General features: G+C 45.7%; 1 protein-coding gene across 1 annotated transcript in view; it reads right to left on the bottom strand.

Annotated features, from left to right (window-relative positions):
* The window catches only part of ITIH2 (inter-alpha-trypsin inhibitor heavy chain 2), a 37,626-nt gene that overhangs the window by 3,867 nt on the left and 8,352 nt on the right, over positions 1–25,407 (bottom strand). The window contains exons 6-18 of the mRNA XM_047743153.1: positions 24,531–24,693; positions 19,959–20,066; positions 19,206–19,334; positions 17,700–17,816; positions 14,060–14,228; positions 13,321–13,446; positions 11,620–11,801; positions 10,435–10,620; positions 9,917–10,056; positions 8,212–8,381; positions 5,258–5,395; positions 995–1,108; positions 423–621 (exon numbers count right to left, since the gene is read on the bottom strand). Of these exons, the coding sequence (XP_047599109.1) occupies positions 423–621; positions 995–1,108; positions 5,258–5,395; positions 8,212–8,381; positions 9,917–10,056; positions 10,435–10,620; positions 11,620–11,801; positions 13,321–13,446; positions 14,060–14,228; positions 17,700–17,816; positions 19,206–19,334; positions 19,959–20,066; positions 24,531–24,693 (1,941 nt within the window). The remainder of the gene's footprint in view (positions 1–422; positions 622–994; positions 1,109–5,257; positions 5,396–8,211; positions 8,382–9,916; positions 10,057–10,434; positions 10,621–11,619; positions 11,802–13,320; positions 13,447–14,059; positions 14,229–17,699; positions 17,817–19,205; positions 19,335–19,958; positions 20,067–24,530; positions 24,694–25,407) is intronic.

Raw genomic sequence — 25,407 nt, 5'->3', positions numbered from 1 at the left:
TTTTTTGGGTCACAGAATATTGTTTTCATTCCTGGCTCTGGAACTCTGTCAGTTTCTGTGTTTGTATAAAAACAATAAACGGGTGATCAGGGGAAAATATGACACAGTCCAGTGTTTCCAGGCACACTCTGACACGGACCTGGCTGGGATGTTTGATGGATTCCTTCACTTATCCAGCATGTATCTACCGAGCCCTCATCCCATGCCAGGCTTCGGGCAGGTGCCGAGACACACAGTGGCCACAAGACGTGGACCCGGCTGTCAGGAACGGGGTGGGGTTAGGCACCAACAATCTTTCTGAACCTCTACTTCTTCACATTTAAAATGATAGCTAAGTTCTACGTTTCGGTCACGGGTTTCCGGATTGATCTGTGTAGTCAGGCGTGGAGGACAGGCCCGAGACCAGACACGGTAATACTCACCTCTGGTTAATGACACGAGCGGTGTCAGACCAGGAAAGGACAGACACCCGAGAGCGCCGGCTCAGGGTGATGGTCTTGGTGCTGATTTCTATTTTCATGTCTTCGCTTTGGAAATAAAATCCCAGTGTTCCAAAATAGGTGCTGAGTTTTTCATTCCTTGGTTTCTTGGCACCAATGAGCTGTCCATTGACCAAAATCCCTGGAGAAGAAAACATGCTTTTTTCTCTCTGTGCACCATCAAATTTATAAAACTTGACAATATGGGAAAAGTGTTATTTTTTGGCTTGATTTCTTACATAACATTTTTTTTCCTGAACAACTTTCACTTTGTTACTATGTCTTTTATACTTTAAATGACTTACATCACAGTAAGATCTGCTAGTTCGCGCTCAGTTTCTTAGCTACTCTAATTCCCATGGGAATAAATTTATGATTCTTTGCTCACCAATTATCAGAGTTGGAAAAGTACAGGGCTTCTATTAAGGTGGGAGAGAAAGAAATCCCAGGTGGTGACAGTGAAACGTGGCAATGATCTAATTGCCTAGTTCAAATACAGCATCTTTTTATTTTACCTGATTGTGGATCAGAAACAAGGTTGAGAATCTTTCCAGGTTCTGAGTCAATATTGAAACAAATATTCTTTTCATTTTTTGGCAGGTAAATGATGAAGTGTGGGTCATTTTCAACTGGAAAATAGAGAAAACGAAATCAAACAAAACCATAGAAAGGAGGGCGACACTGAACAGTACTTTATTCCTGAAACCTTTCACTTAATAAGAACAAAGAGTTCCAGTGCTTGTACTAGATGCTAGCTTCTGTCTAGGTGTTGGCGTCCAGTGTAGGCAGACCCATTGTCCCTTCCCCATGGGACAATTCAGAGTTTTAAGTTATTTTACACCTATAACATATACTTTTTCTGTAGCTATCATGTATGCTCTAGGCTAGAGATAAAAAATGAATAAGAAAGACACAAATAATAAAAGCACACAATACATCGTGTCTACATGTATACTACATATGCACACCTCCATCAGTGAGTGTTGTATAAATAGATAAAATGATGTGTGTGTTTTTAAGCAGCTATACACGATACATAAAAATAAAGGAGATGTAATGTTATTTGTTGGCATACCGATGGATATTAATCAATTCCGAGAACAACGAAGCATCGAGCGACTCTCAAGAAAGAAGTCCTTTGCTGCTGGACAACCTTATTCTGATTGATCTTTCTTATTTGTTTGTCTAATCATTCAACAAATAGTTGGTGAGAAAAAAAAAAAAAGGTCTATCCAAAGCACTGAATTAGGCAACGTTTGGTGTAGCTATAAATAAGTCATGGTCTTATTTATAAGACCTTCAAGAAAGTCAGAATTTAATGGAGTGACCAAGATTCTCTCCTTGACCAAACTCCACTTAGGCTCCTCCAACCTTTTCAATGAGGCCTCAACTTTTGGACTCACATGTTAGCTTCTGCGCTGTCCAATTTTAGCAAGAATCCTAGTAGGTTGGGTTAGGTAGAATCCCCATCCTCCCCATTGAGCACCCTCGGTATCTAACTGGGTTCCTCATTCCCCACCGCCCTCCAGGTGACGTCGGATCTCCTGGCTGCCTTCAGCAGGAAGCCTGTTCCGTTGATTTGACCAGAACCCCCCTCACTCCTGACGTTTCCTGCGTGTGATTTCGCACCCACTTCCCCATGCTGTGTTTGGAGCTGAGTCCAACCTTCTCCACCCAACTGCAAGATCCCATTGCGGGGGTCCCCATACCCATCGCAACGGCCCCCCCTTGAGTCAAGGTCTTCCAGACCATGTGTGCTCTAATGAATATCGTGAATGATTTTTTTCTTCACAGTGTTTCTTTCTTTCTTTTTTTTTTTTTAAAGATTTTTTTTATTTAATTATTTGAGAGAGAGAGAGCATGAGAGAGAGCATGAGAGAGAGCATGAGAGGAGAGAGGTCAGTGGGAGAAGCAGACTCCCTGCTGAGCAGGGAGCGCGATGTGGGACTCGATCCCGGACTCCAGAATCATGACCTGAGCCGAAGGCAGTTGCCTAACCAACTGTGCCACCCAGGCGCCCCACAGTGTTTCTTTCCTAGAGACAGACACAACCACTGAGGGAAGAGAGAGTAAACTAAATGACACAAAAATGGCACAAGCCAGTCGCTCTGAGGGTAAAGACGAAGGGTGACCAGCCCCGCCCGGCCAGTTGAGAAAGGCCTAGTGAAGGAGTTTGCACAAAGCCTTGAAGTTAGGAGATGCAAAAGACACAGGAGAAACGGAGATTTTATTCTGAGCGCCCAGTGCGGAGGTATGAAAGTTGGCGATTTGTTTGCAAAGTGCCTCGATGTAACTAGGGGATGGGTTCTTGAAGAACGTAGAAAAAGACTGAAAATGGGGGTCATGGAGAGGGGCAGAGCACCACACCAAAGACTGGAGCTTTAAGTTGGGGAGCTCTTTGAAGTTTCTGAGAAAAAATGCGACATGATTTGATTTTGGGGAAATTACTTGTCACAGTATAAACTAAGTATTGGGACATGGACGTGGGAAGATCAGTTAGCAGCTAATGCAGCAATAACGCAGGCAAGAGACGTCACACTGAACGGGAAACAGGACAGACGAGGGAGGGAAGATTCCAGAGACCTGTGGTAGAATCCACAGTGTCAGGTAACTGAGCGCCCAGGAACAATTCAGACCAGCCAGGCTTCCAGCCCGAGTCACTGAAGGGCCCGGGGAGGAGACGGTTGGAGCCGTAAGAACCACAGTGGTTGTCTTTCCCAGATTAAAACCGAAAGAGCAAGCTTCCATTCACCGAGAGGCTGTTGTTTTCTAGATGTTACCACAAAGTCCCATGCAAACATTAACTCAACTAATTCTCCTCGCGTCCTCGCACAGGATGGGTCACCTGCCTGAGGTCCCATTATGGGGTTGGACTGTGGCAGAGCCAGGACCACAGCCAAGCTGCCCCACGACAAGCCCATTCTCCCACCCACTCTGACACGCTCCCTCATGTTCAAGTGTGTGTTTCAGAACATGAAATGGAAGATAGAGGAATCCACAACAGAAGTACAATCTGGTACTTCTCTGCACCCCTCACACTACAAAACTCTCGCCACCAGGTCAATAAATACTTGGTGAATCGATTTTGTGTTGAGCTGAGCACTAGAGGGCATCCTTAAAACGCAGAACAAAGGTTCTCGCATCTCTTTTTCAATAAAAAAAAATCATTTTGGTATGAGAGCCTCTTCCTTTACACAAATATGGTGTTTTGAAATATCTTTGGAAGGACTTGGCTTTTATTAGAGATCGTGATTGATTCTGCCATTTTAATTAACCCAAATCCCATTACTCACACCTGCTGGTGGGTAACCACGGATCGGTACTGCCTTACCAACTGACACCACTCCAGACAGCAGAAGTGAAACATTATACTTAAAGATTAGCGTCTGTAGCCTTACATTTAGATCAGGTTGAAGGCGGATGGAGGGCCCCCAGGACTAACTTCACAGATTCCTGAGGACCTGGGCTTTATGAGCTCCCATGGGGAACCAGGAACTGATGTTATAGCCACCCCACAACTTAACACCACCCCCGTTTTACAGGTGGACTCACTGAGACCTAGAGAGGTTCCACGGTCTGGCCCACTGCCACGGGGGCAGAGTCTGACCCTGGAACTGTCCAGCTCTCCAGACCTTGTCCCCTTAACTGCATTGCACAGCAGACTATGTAAACTGAGAGGGAACACCGCCTTCTTACTGGAAAGAACTCGAAAACAGAATTAGCTTTCTCGCTACGTATTTCTACAGAAGCTTCCTTCTGGAAAGTCACAGAGGAAGGGGCGCCTGCCCCGTGCTTGCCCTTGTCTCTTGCTCTGAGATCCGCTCGGTGCAGTGAGGATGGCAATTTCGTCAGCACTGTAACCCGACACAGGGATGCCCTCCCCTCACGTGCTGTGTCGTGCAGCTGTAATCTCGGTGGGGGAAAGGTGGCAAATACCGGATTAGGAAGGGGAGAAAGACAACACATTAAAGTGATTAAGTGATTAAACCACATTAAAGTGATTTTGATAGTACAATGAATCGTGTCTAATCTTCAATAATGACTTTTATCTATTGGCTATCCTGTGCTCGCCCCTGAGAAGGTTTCATGAGGTCAACAACCTCGCTGCCTGAGTGTAATTATGCCTGTTTTCAACATGTAGGAACACGAAATAACTCATTTAAGTTCACATACAATCAGTTCACATACAATCAGTTCACATACAGTCAGTTCACATACAATCTCCGAAGAGAATGTTCCTTGCATCGATACCCTGTGGAGCCCCCTGGCCTGAGAAGAGCGTCTCGTCCACTGCCGAGGGTTCAGCTCACCCAGCTGGAGATGGAGTGTTCTGGACTGGACTGGACCCCCGAGCTTCATAGGTTGGAACCCTAACCACCAGCACACGATGTCTGGTGGAGGGGCCCCCATCAAGGGATTGGCGCCCTGCTGAGAAGGGACATGGGGGAGCTTAGCCTTCCTCTCTGCAGGGCACACACAGAGAGGTCATGTGAACACACAAGAAGATGCCAGCTGTGTACAAGCTGTCCCCAGCTGGCACCTTAATCTTGGACTTCCCTGCCTCTAGACCTGTCATTTAGACCAGTTAGGCTGGGGTATCTGGTTATGGCAGCCCAAGCTGATTAATACACAGAGTCATCTGCTGTTAAGGGAGGTCAGTGGTACCTACAGCAGTCAACTTGTTTACCAGAACTTTTTTAAAAACATCTATCAACGCTGCACACGATTGTGACCCGATTGGGGGCCGGGACGTGAGAGCTGTGGTGAAGGCCTCTTACCTCTCATCACATGTGGGGGAGGAGTTGCCTCGAGCACCTGAGCTCCCAGCACAGGCATCGGGATCATTGGTGTTGGGGAAGGGTTGACCCAAGATGGGACTGAACTCGGACCAAGCTTGCTGCCGTAGTACAGGGCACCTGTGTAGAAAAACCCGTGGCCATTAGTGTCCCAGCTTACTTTTCCATGGAGATTTCTTACAAGGTTAAGAATCTATGTTATGCGGACCCTGGAGGTTCTCAGCTAAGGTTTTCTCCCAGTAATTTTATTCCAGAATTTTCTCTCTCCCAGCTCCTCCTGTCTTTACACTGTGGGGGCCTGCTGGAGGGATCCCTGCAGAGTCTGGGACCTGGGCTGTGGGATCTGCCCCCACGGAGGTGGGAGAAGGGCCCCACGTCTTCATCCTAGGCCGGGGAGATGATGTCTAGGCCGGCCCCTGGAAAAGTCCCGGATTACGGTCAGCCCCTGCCTGGATCCGTTCTTATTTCCTAACCAAACAACAATCTAAACAATTCAGTTCCTCGACCAACTAGTTTCCCCTATTGGTTACAACAAGCTCATTTTGCTTTCTGACACACAGGCAGTCTTCCTGTCTTGGAGAAAACAAGCGACAGTTCACCTAGGCATCTTATCTAGCTGATAACAACCACTTACCTACGCCAGTTTATCTAGGAGAGGTTTCTCCCCAGATAAATTGGCTGTGGGGCCCCAGGCTCTTGTAACTGGGATGCCAGAAGTAAGAGCTCCTTGACCCCTGGACCACTGTGGCAAATATGGCGTCTCACTCGGACAAAATTAAAAATGTGGAAAGTGGTCCTTCAGGTACGCAGGCAACTCTTCAGACTGTGTTTCAACAGGACTAGGTCCCGAGAAACGGAGGGCAGGGAGAAGGGGATAAGCCAGCGTCTTCTATACTTGGCTCCTGCGTCCCTGAGCACAACCTAGGACCTTCCACAGAACTCAGGAATCAAGGGTGGCTTTTGTAGCAATTTCAAGTTCTCAGCTTCCACATATACCTCTCCTTAGAAAACCTCTTTCTCTTGGTTGAGAAGCAGAAGGCATGCTCTCTCACCAAAAACCTTCCGGGAAAATTGGTGTAGCACCGGAAATTGGAAAGACTCCAGTCCATTGCAAGGGACACAAATCCTTTTGCAAGTCAGATGGTTTCCAATTCTTTGCTTTAAACCAAGTTGAGGGGTACCTGGGTGGCTCAGTGGGTTAAAACCTCTGCTTTCGGCTCAGGTCATGATCCCAGGGTCCTGGGATCGAGCCCCACATCAGGCTCTCTGCTCAGCGGGGAGCCTGCTTCCTCCTCTCTTTCCCTGTCTCTCTGCCTACTTGTAATCTCTGTGTGTCAAATAAATAAATAAAATCTTTAAAAAAATAAATAAACCAAGTTGAAGTAGGGCCCAAGGTATCACATATTAAATCATTTAAAAATAATTTTTGCCTACTAGCTCCTATGTGAGTTTGGCAGGTAAGTCTGAAGAAGTTGTAAATGAGTGACAGTTGCTGTGACCAAACTCATTCCATTCCTATCTACTACCTATGTCAACAAGATTTATCAGGACCCAGCCTATAAAAATTTTTTAAAGATTTATTTTTAACTAATCTCTACACCCAACTTGGGACTCAAACTCACAACCCCAAGATCAAGAGTCACACACTTCACCGACTGAGGCAGCCAGGCACGCCTACAATTTTTTTTTAAGTAGAAATGACACTGAATCCATTGATAAATAACATTTACACATACAGTCACATTTTTTCATTTTGAAGACATGATTTTCTTTTTTTTTTTTTTTTTAAAGATTTTATTTATTTATTTGACAGAGAGAGATCACAAGTAGATGGAGAGGAAGGCAGAGAGAGAGAGAGAGAGAGAGAGGGAAACAGGCTTCTTGCTGAGCAGAGAGCCCGATGTGGGACTCGATCCCAGGACCCTGAGATCATGACCTGAGCCGAAGGCAGCGGCTTAACCCACTGAGCCACCCAGGCGCCCCGAAGACATGATTTTCAATCAAATTTTACTTAGGGATATCATATTTATAATCCATGTATATTATTTTGATCAATTATCTACTTGTCGTAGGTCTTAATAAAACTCCATCTAGAAAAAAATTTTGAATACTCAGACTCTAAGGGTCCCAACACATTGAAAAAAATTCAAATTTGCCAACATTTTTCTTGCAGAGGAACAGGATGATGAGGAAAAGACTTTCTGGCATCGCAGTGTACTACACTGAGACGTACTTCTGCCAGGAAAGGAAATACCAGTTCAACTAGAAAAAAGAACAATATAAAATTTCCAATAATTAAAATAGAGTTTGCTCGTGTATTTTTTTTAATGGATGATGGAGAGTACCGACTTAGGTATTCCGTGCCACCGGATACACTGACAACAGTGAAGCAACAGGTTTATTTTAAAAGTTCAATGTTGGGACGCTGTGTGGCTCAATTGGTTAAACGTCTGCCTTCGGCTCAGGTCACAATCCCAGGATCCCGGGATGGAGTCGTGCATCGGGCTCCCTAGAACCAGGGAACCTGTTTCTCTCTCTGCCTGCTGCTCCCTAAGCCTGGGCACACTCACGCGCTCTCTCTGACAAATAAGTAAATAAAAAAATCTTTAAAAAACAAGTTGAATGTTTATAATATGCCCCATATTAAATTCACTACAACTATTTAAGTGTGGCGAGAAATGGTTAAACGCTGATTTAAACAATGCACGTGGGGGTACACAGGTCTTCAAAATTCCTTTGGGAGTTAAGGGAGCCAAAGTTCCAAGACCACAGCAACGAACTCCCCCAAAGTAAATTGACAGGAACAGCTCAGACACAGGGGGCCCAGGGCTGGGAGCAGGAGGCAAGCTACGGGGAGGGGAGCCGAGGCTGGAGGCCCCCGGGGCAGGCTAAGGAAGCTGCCCCGTCCTATTGCTCCATGAGACAGAAGCACAGACCTGAGCAGCAGGAATGGTCTTGGGGGGGCGAGTCTGCCAGCATGCGCTCATCCCCGGCCTCGTTCTCGATCACCATCGCGGTGAGCGGGGTCACGATGTGATGTTCCAGAGACATCTGCAGGATTGTTTTTGTAATTTTCCTTTTGGCAGCAGCTGTCGGAGCCAGGCTTCTGGATTTGGGAAACAGAGGCATCACGAACATTACTGCACTTAGTCCCACACCCGCTCTGGGCTCAGCCGGAACCCTGGGGACCACAGATGAAAGAGGGCTAACTGGCTCCAAGAAGCCAGGATTTTACTTAGCCATGCAGTCTAAAGGATTTTTTTTAAAATAGACTTTCTTTTTCAGACCAGTTTTAGGCTCACAGTAAAACGGAGGAGGAAGGACAGCGATTTCCCAAATCCTCCCTGTGCCCACACACCACAGCCTCCCCCATTATCAACAACCAGCCCCTCCCACCAGAGTGGTGTGTATGTTACAATCTATGAACCTGGGCTGACATTTCTTCATCACCCAAGTCCGTGGTTTACGTTACGGTTCGTTCTTGGTGGTGCACGTCCTACGGGCTTTGACAAACATGGGATGACATGTATTCACAATGGTATATGGTACAGGACACTTTCACTGCCCTAAAAAATCCCCTGGGCTCCACCTGGTTGCCCTGCCCTCCCAAACCCCAGCAACCACTGATCTGTTTTCCGGGGAATGTTCTAGAAAATCAGTATTTAACTTCAGCAATGCGCTGCGTATCTGCAATTTTGCTGTGAATGAGCCCAGGATGCTTCAGTAAAAAGGGGCAGGGATAGTTCTTGTTCAACGGAAAGTCCCAGCTACAGCCCCATGTCTGTTTTATAACCTTACTGACATCACGGATTTTCTCTGTGAGTTCGGTCATCCAACCGCACTTCGTGTCTTCCTGACCTAGCTCTGAAGACTGTTCCACTCCCTGGGAACCTGACGTCAAAGGTGGGATGGGGCTCGGGTGATTTTCTTCTTCAGCACCTGCTGTGTTACTCTGCTGCACATGGTCCAAAAGCTGTGCATTGCCCGGGAGCATAGTTTTTATACTGCACAGGTTAAGTGCAGGTCGGCTGAGAAGCCAGAAACGAGAGAGCCGGGGGCTATTATGAAACCCGTCCTTAGGCGATATTAGAATCGTAAATTTCCCTCTGGACAATAAGCTTTTCAAAAGTATATGCAAGTGAACTACTGATACTCCCGCAACTCGGATCAATCTTACAGACATCATGCCGAAGGAAAGAAGCCAGAAACATACAAATACAGGTTGTATCATTACAAGAAGTTCAGTCACAGAAAACTCATGGATGGTGACAGTGATTTCTACATCAGTGGGCATTCTGAGGGAAGGAGAACAAGGGACCCTTCAAAGAGGACAGAAGTATCCTATAATGATCTGACAGTGATTACTACATGGGTGACACATCTAAGAATTCATCACCAAACTGTACATTTAAAATTCATCAGCTTCACCCACTTTGTGTATGTCAACCTCAATAAAAAAGAGAAAAGAGTGAATTCAGCTTCACTTAGAGTGCTTGGAACCAGTGGAAATTGACAATCCAAATCCCAAATTAATTTGCTGCCTTTCTTGGTTCCAAATCCCTTTTGTGTATTACTGCAAAATATTCAAGGCAAACCTCTTACTTTTGCAAATCCCTGTTATGTACATTCTTCTCTTCTTACCGCTCAGCTAGAAGTTGGTTGATTGTCAGATAGGCCCACAATTTCCTGGTGAAATCAGGATCTGCATGCTTGTCTTTTGATAGAAAATCCTCCAAGTCGTCCATTTGGGCCAGAGTTTCCAAGACTAACTCCGTGTTGGCCTGGGTGATGGAAGATTCAGTTGAAAGACACTGGGAGAGCAGAACTAGGGTTAATCAACCCACACTGTTCATATCTACTGTGAGCGAATCAGGACGTTATGTAAATTCAAGAGAAGTCCAAAATAATTCATAAGATCGCAAAAGAGGGAGTGCTTACATACAAGGTTTGGGATTGGCTTTGGGATGAGAAGGGATGGATTTGCAGAATGGTTTGGGGACCACGGCATAGATATTCTCATGCCTTCCCTTTCACTCTACTGCTTTTATTCTGCCTGCAAGATTCTTGGGATGCAAGATATTATCCTGTTAATATGCAAGACAGACTGTATCGAGGGGACCAGTTAGTATTTTTAGAACTAAGGAGATAAGCAGAAGTACCGAGGTGGCCGTGATGATGCTCTGTAATTGTTCCAATTTATCGGGGTTGTATTTTCCTGCCACCATGATCTCAGAGCCTCCAAAATAGTTGTGGAAACTGTTCTGAGTGACATCCGAGACTGACAAGTGGGGATAGTTGAACTGAACATTCCGGAGCAATGGAGTAGAGACCTGGTTGTAGAATTTCTACAATTCACAAAAAACAGAGAAATCATTATTGTCCTACTACTTCTTCAGTCTGAAGCACTTTTTTTAAGATGGGGGAGGGGCGTGTGAGCAGAGGGAGAGAGAGAGAGAGACTATGTTAAGCAGGCCCCATGCCCAGTCGGAACCTGACACGGGGCTCGGTCTCATGACCTCGAGATCATGACCCAAGCTGAAATCAAGAGTTGGACGCTCAACTGACAGAGCCACCCTGGCACCCCTAAGGCACTTTATGTTGAGATTCCTCACATGGTTAGCTGATATTTCTTAATTTATTTTCACAGGATCTCTGTGGAAAGCTATGGGACAAGGAAAACTCTCACAATTATCAGATGAACTGAGACAGGGAGAAACTAAAAAATTGTTAAGAATCTTATCCTGGACTTGAGAGCCAAACATATTCTTTTTTTCAGATAGATACTCATAAGAAGAAAAGTCAGCTGGGTTGATATTCCCAAATTATCCCCTACCCCTTTCCTATTCCCGACTTTAAATACGGTGCCTGACACTGACCCATGGCACCTGGAATTGACAGAGGATAGGGTAAAGTATATTCTTCTTCTATGTCTTTTTATTATCCATGGAGTCAGACTAAGCAAGTAATTTCTCTCCTTTACCTTCAAGGACACTTACAGGCTATCGTTTGATCTTTGTTGCATTATAAAAAGTTGATAATGAGATACCAATGCACCTTAAAAGGGGAAACGATGACCATGAGGGCAAGGAGGACTGGAGAGCCCAGAAGTTTCAGCGGGGCCTGGGAGGACTTGGTCAGGGAGTAGGGAAATGCATCTCCCTCCTGCCTCCCATCTCACTGTCAATGCAGAGCAAATACACATGCAAGATGGGGTAGGAAGGGAATCGAGCACTTTCTCATCGTCACGGCCGAACGCAGCTGAAATGATGACAACTGTGACTCAAATTTGGCGAGCTGAATGACTTTGAGTGAAGGAGGAAGAAAGAACAGAAAAAAGGTATTACTTTGAGCTGGGAGGATGTCTCCTGATTTCCATAAATCCTCTGAGCCATGCCACGGTTTTCATTGGATAGTCTCTTCAGAAAATCGTAATCAACGTCAAATCCTATCCCCAAGCTGAACAGGGAGATGTTGTCTCGTATGTTCTGCTTCACGTTTTTCTGAATTTTTGACAATTTTAGTTCACCTAAAGTGGATGACAACAGAGACGAAGAGAATGAGGGACAATCTTAGAATGTTTTTTGAAAATCCACGGAGGGCGGTTTAGCAGAATTTGTCCCACCTACCCTTTGACCCAGAGACTCAAGTCTACGGGTTTCTCTTACAGCCACACTCACACAAATGGGAATGACATATGTGCAATCGTACACAGCCACACTATTGGGCGTAGCAACAGATTGAAAACAAGTGCACAGTAGTAAGGGAGGTTGGGTAAATGATGATACATTCAAACTGGGACGTACTATGCAGCCATGTAGTTATTAACCAGAGCAAGATAACTCTATGTATTTATACTGAATGATCTCACAGATATATTTTTAAGGGAGGGAGAACAATGTAAAAATTGGCATATGTAGGATGTATTTGCATATAGGCATGCATATATGTGTGTGTGTATGTGTGTGTATATATTCACACATAAATGTGTGTATATGTGTATGGAGTATACACGTATGCACAGAATATCTCTGGAAAGTTACACAACAAATTGCCAACCGAAGACTGTCTCCAGAGACAGGAACTGGAGGGTCAAGGGAAGAAATGAGAAGCAGACTTAATTTTTTGCTATGTTTCCTTTTCTTCTTTATGACTCTATTCTCAAATTGAATTCTTTTTTTTTTTTCAGGATTTTACTTTATTTTTTTAAAGTAATCTCTGCACCCAGTGTGGGGCTCGAACTCCTAACCCCGAGATCAAGAGTCACACGTTCCATCCAGTGAGCCAGCCAGGTGCCCCTCAAATTGAATTTTACAAGTAACCTGATCTGAGGTTCAGAAACTCTGAATCTACCACAAATACTACATAAAGTCTCCCATTCTAGTCTCACTATTAGCAGAACAGTTGCTTTTTGTCTAAAACTCAAGTGGCCGCGGTCCTGACTGACGCACTCGTCTTCCTTCCACTGAGCAGCGTCGGGCACCGTCCTTGTAGACATGACAGACTACAACACAATCCAGCACGCACTCTTGTATTTGCCAGTAGAAAGACACAAATGAAGCACATAAAGTAACAACATGTGACAGAAGCCAGGGGATGTGGGGCCTTTTGTGGGGAAAAATGTATAACGTAGAGGATATATCAGAAAGAAGTCATTTCTCCCGTTGCCTTGAGGGACTGGGGGAATGTGGAGAAGGATGGAATAGGTTACTGCAGACTCCAGACGTGTCCTGGGGACCAGGGACTGACACACTCATCTCACACTCCCGTACGCCACCTCACATACCTTACGTTGAGAGAAAATGCAATAGCGAGCTATCACAGTTTATAATCCAGTTTCAAAACAAGTGCTTTCAAGAGCATCACCAAAAGTGTCTGGGACTGGGTTTTGGGGTAGGGGGAGGTGGTGACAGTTCCAGGGCCCAGAGAGGCCTCCTTTTAGAAAACATGGGGCTACAATGGTTTAGAAACTCAGGCAACTGCCAGCAGATTTCCCATTTGAAGCGAGAGTGAAATATTTGTTACTGGAAGATTGAAAAGCTACTTGCCTACTGTGGGGTCACCATCAGAGACCAAAATGATGAGAGAGACTGACTCAGGGTCCAGCATTCCCAGATTATTGGCTTCGTTCAAAATAAAGATGGCGCGCAAGAGGGCTTCGTTGATATTGGTGCCTGTTAAGGTAAGAGTATGTGCTGCTCCGTTATGTACTCTCTCTTTGCACAAAAACTGTCACACCCTGGGTTCTGATTCATTTGTCTGGTGATCACGCACGTGTCATTTTAGTCAGTCCCCAAATCCTTCGATGGTTTTCCAGCTGACACAAATTTCCTCCAGGCTGGGCAAGATTCCCCAGCAGAGTAAAATTATTGACTTTATGGTAAACTACTCCCTTAAAGAGGAATTCGTCCTTTCAAAGCACCGGTCTATAGTTTTGTTAAAGACCAAACTGAAGGTCCCTCAATCACCCTTGCTGACATGCTGGGACACTGGTCTGGGGACAGGGGCATTTTGTGCTACGAGAGTAGTAAGAATTCTAGTGTCCCTTGCTGACACCCTTTTCTGAGAAAGATTGGGATGGTTGCAAACTTGTGTGGGATGGGTTATGCCTTGTACTTTCACAAGAAATTAACACTCATCATGGAATAATAATACGCACATTATTTAAGGCAGGCCATTGCCGGCCGGGCAAAGACCACCATGGTAGGGAGTGATTCTTCCTACGTGAATGAAGATTTGAACCCTGTGAACGTTTCTCACTGGGCTCTGGGATGTAAAGTCATTCACCTCCAGTGGGCTGGATTTTCTCAATGTACTTCTTGGCATCTGCAATCTGTGTTTTAGTAGCTGAGACTAAATCATTTCTCCAGGTTCGAACATTGTGGTTGAAGTCGACCACAGAGAATTGGTCTTCAGCTCTTAGGTCATCCAATATGGTCTTCATTGCTTCCACTGTCTGTTTCAAAGAAGGATGAAGAAGCGTCTTATTACTTAAGCTCTCAGTCCAAGAAGAAAGGAGGAAGACCAAGCACTCCTCCTGTCATCTTGCAAGTACCAACTCAAGCTGTCCTTCTCCCAGAAAACCTCTTGAAACCACCTCAGTCAACACTGACCTGTCTCTCACTTATCCTAAACATGTGCTGTCTGCATTTTGATACTGAAACTTTCACTATTTTGTTACGCCCAATAATTTTGACTGGTCTCAGGTTTCGTTAAGAATCGCAAACTTCAGGTGCCCCTTTAGTGGTGCCTGGAAATTAAATATATTTCTCAAGTCCAGCAACTCACCTTCTCTAAAATTACTGTTTCTCATCTCCTGTCTTTTCAAACTACCAACACCTCCCACTTCCTGTCTCAGCTCTCAACCTGGATTCCAACTGCACTGAGACATTAAAGCAATGCAGAGAACTAGCAGTATTTCTATCCGAGGCACATCCGTCCATTAGTGAGTTAGCTTTCATTCTCTCTCATCTCCTCGAGGACATGGCTCTAGTGGCTGGCCCCTGCATCTCCTACATTCAAAATTTCCCTCTTCTATTGGTGCATTTCTATAAATATAAAAACATGCTGTTATTTCTCACCCCTTTTAAAATCTCATTCGCGCAGCGCCTGGGTGGCTCAGTCCGTTAAGTGTCTGCCTTCAGCTTAGGACATGATCCCAGGGTCTGGGAACTGAGTCCCAAATCAGGCTTTCTGCTCAGCGGACAGCCTGCTTCTCCCTCTCCCTTTGTCTGCCACTCCCCCTGCTGGTGCTCTCTCTCTCTCTCTCTCTCTGACAAAAAAAAAATTTTCTTTAAAAAAGAAAAAGAAAAATTTAAAAAAAAAATAATATGAAAAATAAATAAATGAATAAATAAAAAATAAAAACCTCATTTGTACTCACACCCATCTCTCAGTCTTCCTCTGCAATAGAATTCTTTGAAAGATTGGCCCAAACATACTATCTGCAAATCTTCTCTTCCTATTTTCTTTCACATCTGTTCTGTTCATGTTTTCACCATCAGGACTTCTTAAAATTGCTCTTGTTGAGGTCACGGTGCCTTTAATGTTGTCAAATCCAATGAACTATTCTCTCTTCTTATCAGACTCAATCTATAAACAGTATCTGAACCAACAGGTCACACCTCCCCCTTAAAAAATCTTCCTCAGTATCTTCCAGAATCTCAGACTCTCTTGGATTTTCTCTCCCTCTCAACTGGTTGCTTTTTTCACTCTTCTTTCTTTGCTGGTTCCTCCTCTCCTCCCTGAATTCTTGCTCAATATCCTAGGGTTCAGTCATGGTCTTCTTCTCTGACTGCATTTGCTCCTTGGTGTTCTCAGTTGTCTCATCGCTGTAAATACCTTCCACAGACTGCTGGGTCCTAATCATACATCTCGATATCTCACTTTGGAATACCAGACTTGCATAGTCAATGGCCTCACTGACCTCGGTGAGATAGGCATCTCACGCTTCACATGTCCAAGACCGAGCCCCTGATATCCCCCACGAAGTCTCATTCTGCCCGTCTTTTCCAACTCATTGATGGCAACCTTCACCCCTCCTTCCGATTGCTCAGGCTGAGAGCTCAGAGCATCTTGGGGTCTTATTTTCTTCTCCCACCTCACAGCTTTAGGAAATATTGTTTATTCTACCTTCCAGTTAGAGTCCAGAATCCTGTCACTTCCTGCCATACCCACTACTGCCACTCTGGTCCGTGCCGCCATCGTCCCCTGCCTGGACTACTGCAAGAGCCGCTTTCCTGACCTCCCTGTTTCCACCCTCACCTGCATGCCAGCCTCTTCTCAACACAGCGGCTGGAGATGGGCTTTACAGACTGTCAGATCATGTCATTCCTTCCCCCAAACCACCCAGCAGCTCTCCATTTCTCTCCAAGTTAGAGCCAAGGTTCTCACGGTGCCCCAAGGGGTTTCACGTTATCCGTCTGGCTCCTTCCTTTTCCCTCCCTGCTGGGCTGCTCTCTGCTCCTGGAACATGCCTGGCACACTATGACTCAGAGCTATTGACCTGGCTGTCCCTGCTGCCTACAGAGGTCTGCCCCGGAGAGCTGCGTGCCTTCCCCCACACCTTCTAAGGGGTTCCTCAAGCCCTTCTCAAGAGAAGCACCTACTTAGACAGCAAACCTGTCTAAAATCCTATCCCCCCCCCACAGCTGGCACTCCTGATTCCTAATATGCTCTTCTAAAAACAAACCAACAAAAAACCCCCAAAACATTTCTTGTGATACCACAATTGAAGATACCTTCATTTTTAATTTTTTTTGGAAAGAGTTTATTTATTTATTTTAGAGAGACAGAGCAGGGAAAGGAGCAGAGGCAGAGGGACAAGTAGACTCTGTGCTAAGCGGGGAGCTGGACGTGGGACTCAATCTCCCGGCCCTGAGATCATGACCTGAGCTAAAACCAAGAGTTGGATGCTTAACTGACCAAGCCATTCAGGCACCCCAAAGATACTTTTAAATGACTTATTATGTTTATTATTTATTCTCTGTCCCCATCTTCTCACAGAATGTAAGCTCTATAAGCTCCCTTTGGGGAAGGATAGGTTTTTTTAATGCTTTTGGTCAATTTTTTTTAACTGATGAGCCGTGTGCCTGACACACAGTGAGTGCTTAATATATATTTGTTACATGCACAAAAGAAGGAAGGAAAGAGTGAATACATGGCTGTATTAGAGCAGAGATTCTCAAGGGAGGGCAACTCTACCCCCAGGGGACATCTGGTAACATCTGAAGGCATTTTTGATTGTCATGACTAACAGGGTGTGTGCTAGAGGCAGCCAGTAGGTCAAAGCCGGGAATGCTGCTGAACATCCCACCACACACAGATCAGCCCCTACAACAAAGAATCATCTAGTCCCAAATGTCAGCAGTGCCCTGTTGGGGAACCTGGCATTGTAGTTTAATGTCTTGTCCTTCTTTTAGATCCTAGAACATGATGAACACTTGGGTGGTCAGAAATGATTAGTCAATGAATGAATGGATGGATAGATGGATGATTGGTTAGCTAATTGTTCAAATTGGTTGGATGGATGGGTTGATGGATAAAATAAGAAATGTCCTCATTTGTTCTGTAGAAAGGCACCTACACCATTTAATCCTGGATTAGCCTCTATTGAACTCCAACCTGGAAGACATGAGATGGGATGGCTACCCTCAAGGAATTGTGGTGTAATTGGAAGAGATTTCAAAGTCACTCATGCACAGTGCAAGGGGGTAAAGTAAAACAGATGGAAGAATAAGACTATGAAGCAGAAGAGTGATCCCAGGGAGAAGGACGGGAGATGGCATTTTTCAGGGCAGTGAGTCAGCCCGAGCTGACCGCGATGAGGCCTGGGGGGAAGGCATGCTGAATGTCTGCCATGTTCGGAGGGGATTGAAGATGGTGGGGAGCCCTGAGCACCCCTACCTACCAACAAGGAGGTACTTACTTGTTTCATTTTTATTCCCCACATAGAGCCACTGACATCAATGACAAAGAGGATGTTTTTGGGAATTGGGTCCAGGTTTTCCGGAGCAAAGAAGTGAACAAAATATCCATTAAATACCTGGAAAACAGAACACACTGTTTAGCATGCAGGAAGACGGGGCTCCAGCGACTAGGAGAGAAAAGACGAGCCGTGGGGAGCAGGAGGCATGCTGGTCCTAAAGAGGAAGCTCAGTGTCCATCTACATCTCTCATCCTTCCTGCTCTCTCCGACCCCTCTCCTAGGAAGCCAAGCCTTCTCGGTAGTTGTACTCCCCAGGGCATTTTTCTTTGCTCCCCTCCATCCACCCAGTCCAAGGAGAGCCTGCCTTCCAGGCACCCTGCTAGCCAACAGCCAATCAGGCAGAGTTTCTGCCCTCACAAGGCTCACAGGCCCACCCAGGATCCCGACAAGTAAAGAGACCACAGCAAGGTGTTACATGCTGTGATTGGGAAAACAAAGGACACTGAGAAGGCCCAGTGCACGTGTATCTGGCTCGGATGGGGAACTCCTTCCCATGGAAATGGAATGTACACTGGGCTTGAGCGTGAGTTTGGAGTTGGTCTGCCAGCGTGGGTCTGGGGCAGAGTTGGCGAGTGCAGGTAGGAGTGGGTGTTCCAGACCAGGGTGAGAAACTATGGCACACTAGGGGTTCTGTAAGTGGTTCAGGGCAACAAAGGCTATAGAATTCAAGAATTCAAGGAATTAGAGTGGAGAGTCAGCAGGACAGATCACGAAGGACCTTTATCAGCCCCGTAGAAAGTTTAGATAGTTCTCGAGGCTACTAGAAGGCCACTCCGGCTAGATTCCAGATCGCCGTCTTTGCTTCTGCTCTAGACTCTAATGCCTGGCTCCCCTCGTTCTCTTTCCACTGTCCTTTGGTCACTTCTAGCAGGACAGTACATTGCCCATCTGGTGAATGTATAGCTGTGGACACTTCCCTACCTCCCTGTCCTGGACAGAATCATGGGCTTTCAGACACCCTCTAAGGGCTCTTACCTCAGCACAAGGGAAACACAGACATACACCCAAGACACGACAAGAGGGGAACAGAAACTGAGGAAATCTCACAGTGAACACTGGCCCTGGAATTTACCACCAGCCCAGATCTTTCTCTTGCTTGTTCTGTCCACCCAGGCCCATAACCTCTCTGCTTTCTTTGACAGTTTAACTCCAAAGGGCCTACATAGGTTACCCCAAACTCCCATTTTGTGATGTTCTTACTGTACTTCATATAAGGCCTAGAAGTACCCTTCTGGGACAAGGACATGAAACTCTCCATGACCCTCCATTTGGTTTTCTTGACATGGAAAGATGAGGCTTAGTAACACTTAGGGAAATGGGATTTCAGTCCCTTCTCTGTAACCACCTCGGGAGCTCGGAGCCACCCCAAAGCCAGGGAGTTTGTTCCACAAGAAACCTTTGTTTGGCCTCAGCACGGCGATTCTCCTCAAGACTGTTTTCACCTACCTCGAGTTCCCCGGCTTTCTCTTCTCTGTTCACGTCATACATCACCACCAGCTCTCCGTCCACCGCAGTCTCAGGGCAGCTGGGGCATTTTCTTTGCTGTGCCACAGAGGGCTTGAAGGACACATGTGCCTGGAAAGAACAGGGACATCAGATCCCAGTCTCCGCACTCTCCCTCCTGAGACGGGGGGCTGACACCTTCCTGTGCACACAGGTGGAGAGGTCTTGCCCTTGGCTTGATGGCTGGCCTGCACCCAGGCAACACCAGAAGTCCCATTCCCAATGCAAGGGACAATGGCCGGGCATGTGAAGGGGTGCTGCTGCCCAGATCAGAGGACTTCTTAAGACACTCAAAGAACTCCTCCCTTCCCCCATGAGAGAGATGGCAACTAGCGCAAGAATTTGTGAAAGGGCTCCTAGAGGAGTTTGACCCTTCCGCTGCTGGTTATCATTGGTCAGGAAGCAAAGAGAATTAAGCTGAACATCTCTTGCTGGGACTAATGAAAATCCGCCACATGTTATGTGGAAGCTGTCTTTTAACAACAGTCAAGCACATGACTTGAGGGGAATGGGGACCCAAAAGGGACAGTCACTGGTCCAAATGCAAAGAAATGATAGATTTTGCTCAAGGATCTCTGTTCCTTCACATAGTTCACCACCTGAATGCTTTTTTGTTCCCCAGAGCCCAGGACGAGCAAAGATCCCCTGAGCTAGTGACCACTTAAGAGTCCTAGCAACACGCAACACTTACGATACCTTCTGGCGTCCTTTAGATATGACTGGAACACCATCAAAATGGCCATCAAATGTGTCAGGAACATGGAGAAATTTTATTCCCTGAGGTTCAATAACCCACACGTCTACCTAGAGATGGGAGAGAAAATTACTTAAAGCATCAAGGTATCTTTCAAGGCTTTTTGTGAGCACAAAGTACCATGACTATATCCTCTGTTGTTCTTCTCATCTCCAGGCTTTCCCAGAGGTGACCCAGCATGGTTCCATGATCACCTTCGCACCTTCCTTAACTGCCATGGGATCTCATTCATCTGCCCACGGGGACTGAAGACCCCTTGGGCAACCCAGTGCTCCCCTTCCCTCGCTTCATTCCTCTGGGTTTCATTCACCATCTTTATCTTATTCTATCATTGTTGTTTATAAGAATATTCATGTTGTCAAAGGAAACAAAAGAAGGAAAGCCGCTGTGAAATGATTCTACTCTTAGTTTCTGGGTCTGTCCACCAAGGACCAGAGCCTTTTCCGTCTATGTGCTTTGAACAGAGCAAAGCAGGAGGAAATAAATCCCTTTGGGTGAACCTTGGAGAAACCATAGTCATGGCTTTCGTTTCTCTCTATGGACTCTAAGTTCTCTGATAAGCACTTCACATGTACAAACTCATTTAACTCTTACTGATGCTCTTATTATCTGTTTTATTTGCTATTGCTTATTTTATGGATGAAGAAACAGACTCAGAGTAACCTGGCTTGGAAGTGGCTGAGCCAGGCTTCAAACCCAGGGCCCAAGCTCCTAATACTTTCTACCCTGCTTCCTGACTTTCAATAGCTTATGCTCTGTCTTTTCAGTTGACTTTGCCACACTATCTTCTAGTTCCAGGCCACAATATCCTACTCGTTTTTTTCATGAGATTTCCCAGCTTTGGCACACACCCACTTAAATGTGGGGCCATCAGATGGAGCCCTGCACACACTGGTTTCCTTACTACCTCTTCCTCATTAAGGATCATTTATAACACTGATGAGCTCTCTCTCCTTTGGAAGTCCCTGGCTTTGGAATCACACCAAATTTTTCTCTGATTTTGATTTTTTCAAAGTAGGCTCCATGTTCAGCATGGAGCCCAGCACAGGGCTTGAACTCACGACCCTGAGTTCAAGTCCTGAGCTGAAATCAAGAATCGGATGCTTAACCAACTGAGCCACCCAGGTGTCCTTCCAATTTTTTTTTTCAATCTGCTTTCATAAAATCATGGACATTTGTCTAAGCAGAGCCAACACTTTCTTTCTTGGTTATTACAAACTCCAGCATAAGTTGTGAGCTTAATTTGCTTCCAAGATTCCCATTAGCTCCAGGTTCTCCGTCTTGGTAAAAACTAAATCTACAGAGAATCAGGTAGATCAGATATCCCAAGACAATCTGACCCAGGCATTTTGGGTAGTTGATTGAGTAGCTCCTGGGGGAAAGGGAGAAAAGCCAGGGAGTTGTAGCAAACTGGGTACACTGTATTCATTCTTCCATAAGGTTCTACCTACAAACAAGTAGACTACTCAGGACAAAGTTCAGTCTCTCCTTAAGAGCATAAAAATGGAAAGAGGATCTTTTCCCTAGTGTCACAGAAGCTATTAGCAGTCCTGAGCTCAATTTGATGCAGACATGGCCCCCAAATCTGGTAAAACACTATGCTTTGGGGATGTGTACCCAAGGTCCCATAGCTGGTTCATTGACTGGTTGGGACCAGTCCATGGAGGCCTTGGGTCACTCGCCATATTTGTTGGCATTTCTGCAAGAAACCAGCTATGGGAGTTGGAATAAAATATTTTTCCAAGATTTGATACATCAGGAAGGTAACAGTGGGGGTTAGAAAGAGAAATGTTCTCTGTGATTCCTGTGAGGGAAATGTATTTCCAGTTGGGTGGCCCTTCTGATGGTGATTAAAAAACTTTTGTGGAATAAACACAAGGAGAAGGTCTAATATTCTGATTTCCCCTTATCTTTGGATAAGATCAAATCTCTTTAGAAATATATTTCATAGACTGTTAGGGCTGCGAAGTACCTTAGGAATCACCCAGTCCAACCTTCTTTCACAGGATGAGACATTGAAGGCCAGGGAATAGGTTCGCCCAGAGCCCACAGCTGTGAGTGTTAATTCTGGACCGGAACTTGGGAAACTTGCTACTTTGTCTAACATTCTTGCTAATAAATGAAGACTCTGTCTTCTTTTAAAAACAAGGAATTCCTGGGTGGCTCAGTCATTAAGCACCTGCCTCCAGCTCAGGTCATGATCTCAGGGTCCTGGGATCAAGCCCCACATCGGGCTGTCTGCTCAGTGGGAAGCCTGCTTCTCACTCCCACTCCCCCTGCTTGTGTTCCCTCTCTCGCTGTGTCTCTGTCAAATAAATAAAAAAAAAAATCTTAAAAAAAATAAAAACAATGAATTCCTAAGAGCATGGGAAATTTAAGGATGAACAAAAATTTCAGAAATATAAGAAAATTTATGTGCTACGTAGCATGTGTGTTAAAAATAATTATCTTCTCCTGGCGAGGATGCGGAGAAAGGGGAACCCTCCTACACTGTTGGTGAGAATGCAAGCTGGTGCAACCACTCTGGAAAACAGCATAGAGGTTCTTCAAAAAGTTGAAAATAGAGCCACTCTATGACCCAGCAATCACACTACTGGGTATTTACCCTAAAGATACAGATGTAGTGATCCAAAGGGACACATGCACCCGAATGTTTATAGCAGCAATGTCTACAATAGCCAAACTATGGAAAGAACCTAGATGTCCATCAACAGATGAATGGGTAAAGAAGATGTGGTATATATATGCAATGGAATACTATGCAGCCATCAAAAGAAATGAAATCTTGCCATCTGTGACAACATGGATGGAACTAGAGAGTATTATGCTTAGCAAAATAAGTCAGAGAAAGATAATTATCATATGATCTCCCTGGTATGAGGAAGCTGAAAGGCAACGTGGGGGGGGGGGTGGGGGTAGGAAAGGAATAAATGAAACAAGATGGGATTGGAAGGGAGGCAAACCATAAGAGACTCTTAATCTCACAAAACAAACTGAGGGTTGCTGGTTGGGGGGGTAGGGAGAGGGTGGTTGGGTGATGGACACTGTGGAGGGCATGTGCTATGGTGAGTGCTGTGAAGTGTGTAAATCTGGCAATTCACAGACCTGTACCCCTGGGGCTAATAACACATTATATGTTAAAAAAAATAAAAAAATCATTATCTTCATGGACTCAAACTCAAATTCTTGGACTAATAGCATACAGCCTAGTCTCAAATCTTAATTGTTTCTTAGCTCTGTGTCCATCAGCAGGTTATTTACATATATCTGTAAGTCAGGGCTAATAAGATCTACTTTATAACTTGTGGGGAGGAATGAATGACCTATAAGTACCTTATTCAAAATATTCTAGAACTATTCTCATATCATTAACTCAGTAGCTAAATCCTATTATTAACAACCTTAGCACTTGCATCATTGTAGGCAAGATGCCAATCACATCTATTTACCATGGGATTCATGGAATTGAGCAAGAGAGGGGCGCCTGGGTGGCTCAGTCTAAGCATCTGCCTTTGGCTCAGGTCATGATCTCAGACTCCTGGAACTGAGTCCTGCATCAGGCTCCCTGCTCAGTGGGAAGTCTGCTTCTCCCTCTCTCCCACCCCCCACTCATAATTTCTCTTGCTAATTATATCTCAAATAAATAAAAAATAAAATCTTTAAAAATAAAAAAAGAATTGGGCGAGAGAAGAGCACACATTCATCAACACTCCCAGAAACACAACCATGTTGAGCTGTGCAGAGCCTCCAGCCAGAGCTGCAAGAGGGCGCTAAGATCCAGCCCATAACCCGCCTGCCAAGTCATGGGTCATGACACGGGGCTGCATTTGTCAGGACAAGGGCATCTTTTCCTAATTTTCACCAATGCCCCAGATGTGCCAGCAGGGGCGCTGAATAATTACGCAGGGGCGTGTGCCCTGAGAGCGAGCTGATGCCACACAGCGGTCATGGGAAGAAGGTGGGTTCCATCGGTCTGATAAACACCTTTTCAAATTGGAATGAAAATGTCACCATGATCAATTATCCCCTAGAGTCGCCCCTGAGTGGAGGTCTCACCTTCCTATCTGTCAGATGGAGAGGCAGATTGGGAACATGGTGTGGCCACCGAGGCCGAGACTGCAGTGCCATAGCTAGGAGACCATGGGTCAAGGAGAGCCAGTGGCTGCCAGATGCCAGGAGAAGTGATGAACAGATTCTCTCCTGAGCCTTCACAAGTAAGGCCCTGCTAACACCTGGATTTCAGACTTTGGTCCTCCAAAACCGTGAGAAAACGAATTTCCATTGCCTTAAGCCACCCAGGCTGTAATCGGTTGTGGCAGCAAAGCTAGGAAATCAGGAGCTGAGCCCCCCTGGAGTCAGTCAGGAAGCGTCCTGGGGGACTCCAAACCCATCACCGTGTTTCTGGCTTGCACGCACCCAACGCCACAAAGAGCAGAGAGCAGCAGCAGGTGTAAATCAGGGCCAGGAGCCATCAGTGGATGGGGTCACTGCACGCCCTGCGAGTCCCGGCTCACCTCCAAGTGTCTGGCCAGCCGCCCAGGCTGCAGATGGAGCCTGTGTTCGTAGGATCCCAGCTTCCTCCACTTTACTTCCTGGTAGTGAAGTTCAAATTGCACCTTCGCTCCAGGGGGGACATTTACTTCGGTTTTGAAGTTTTCCATATCCAGAGCCCTGCTCCTAGAGGTTTAACCCCCCAACATGAGTCAGCACATGCACGACGGAGGACAAGACCCCGCATCCATGCAGAGGGCACCCAGGCTTTTGTGGGCCATCGGGGCTGCTCAGGTGTTTACGAAAATGAAGAGGAGGTACGATCGAAATCATTGAAACTTCTAGGGAACTTTAATTCTACCAACAGTTGGGTCTCCTGTCCTGCCTGATCTTTTTCCTCCAGAGCGTCTTAGAGATCTGAGTGTTGTCTGTAAGAAGCTACCAGGGACGGGTCCCTATTCCACGCCGGGACCTTGACACGTGGCATTTCTGACACAATAGCTCTGCAGGATGGATATCAACACCCTCGTTTTCCAGATGATAACAAATGAGGCTACGAGATTATTAGTAACCGGCTCAAGACAACTTGGCCACCCAGGCGTGGAGCCGGGGCTCAAACCCAAACTGCTAATTCCAGGGACAGCCCCCATTTCCTCTGCTGCATTGAAGGCTCATTCTATAGATTCTTTGACTCTCTTCAGGAAGGAGAAATTTAAGATCCCATCAAGTGGAATATGTATTTCTAGCGTAAGCCCCTGTGTAAGTACGTACTTATGAAGTTCACTGTGATCATCGCTTGAGGTGTTTGGTTTTAAAGAGGAAATGGCAGATTATCAAACAAGGCTGATACGGGCCTGGGGATTGCACGGGAGCAGCTAGTGGCTGAGACTTTGACCCGCA

Source organism: Lutra lutra, chromosome 8 (genome assembly GCF_902655055.1).
Source record: "Lutra lutra chromosome 8, mLutLut1.2, whole genome shotgun sequence".
In the NCBI taxonomy this organism is placed as follows: domain Eukaryota; kingdom Metazoa; phylum Chordata; class Mammalia; order Carnivora; family Mustelidae; genus Lutra; species Lutra lutra.
The sequence above is the reverse complement of the archived record's forward strand: the minus strand, read 5'-3'. Positions and strand labels throughout refer to the sequence as shown.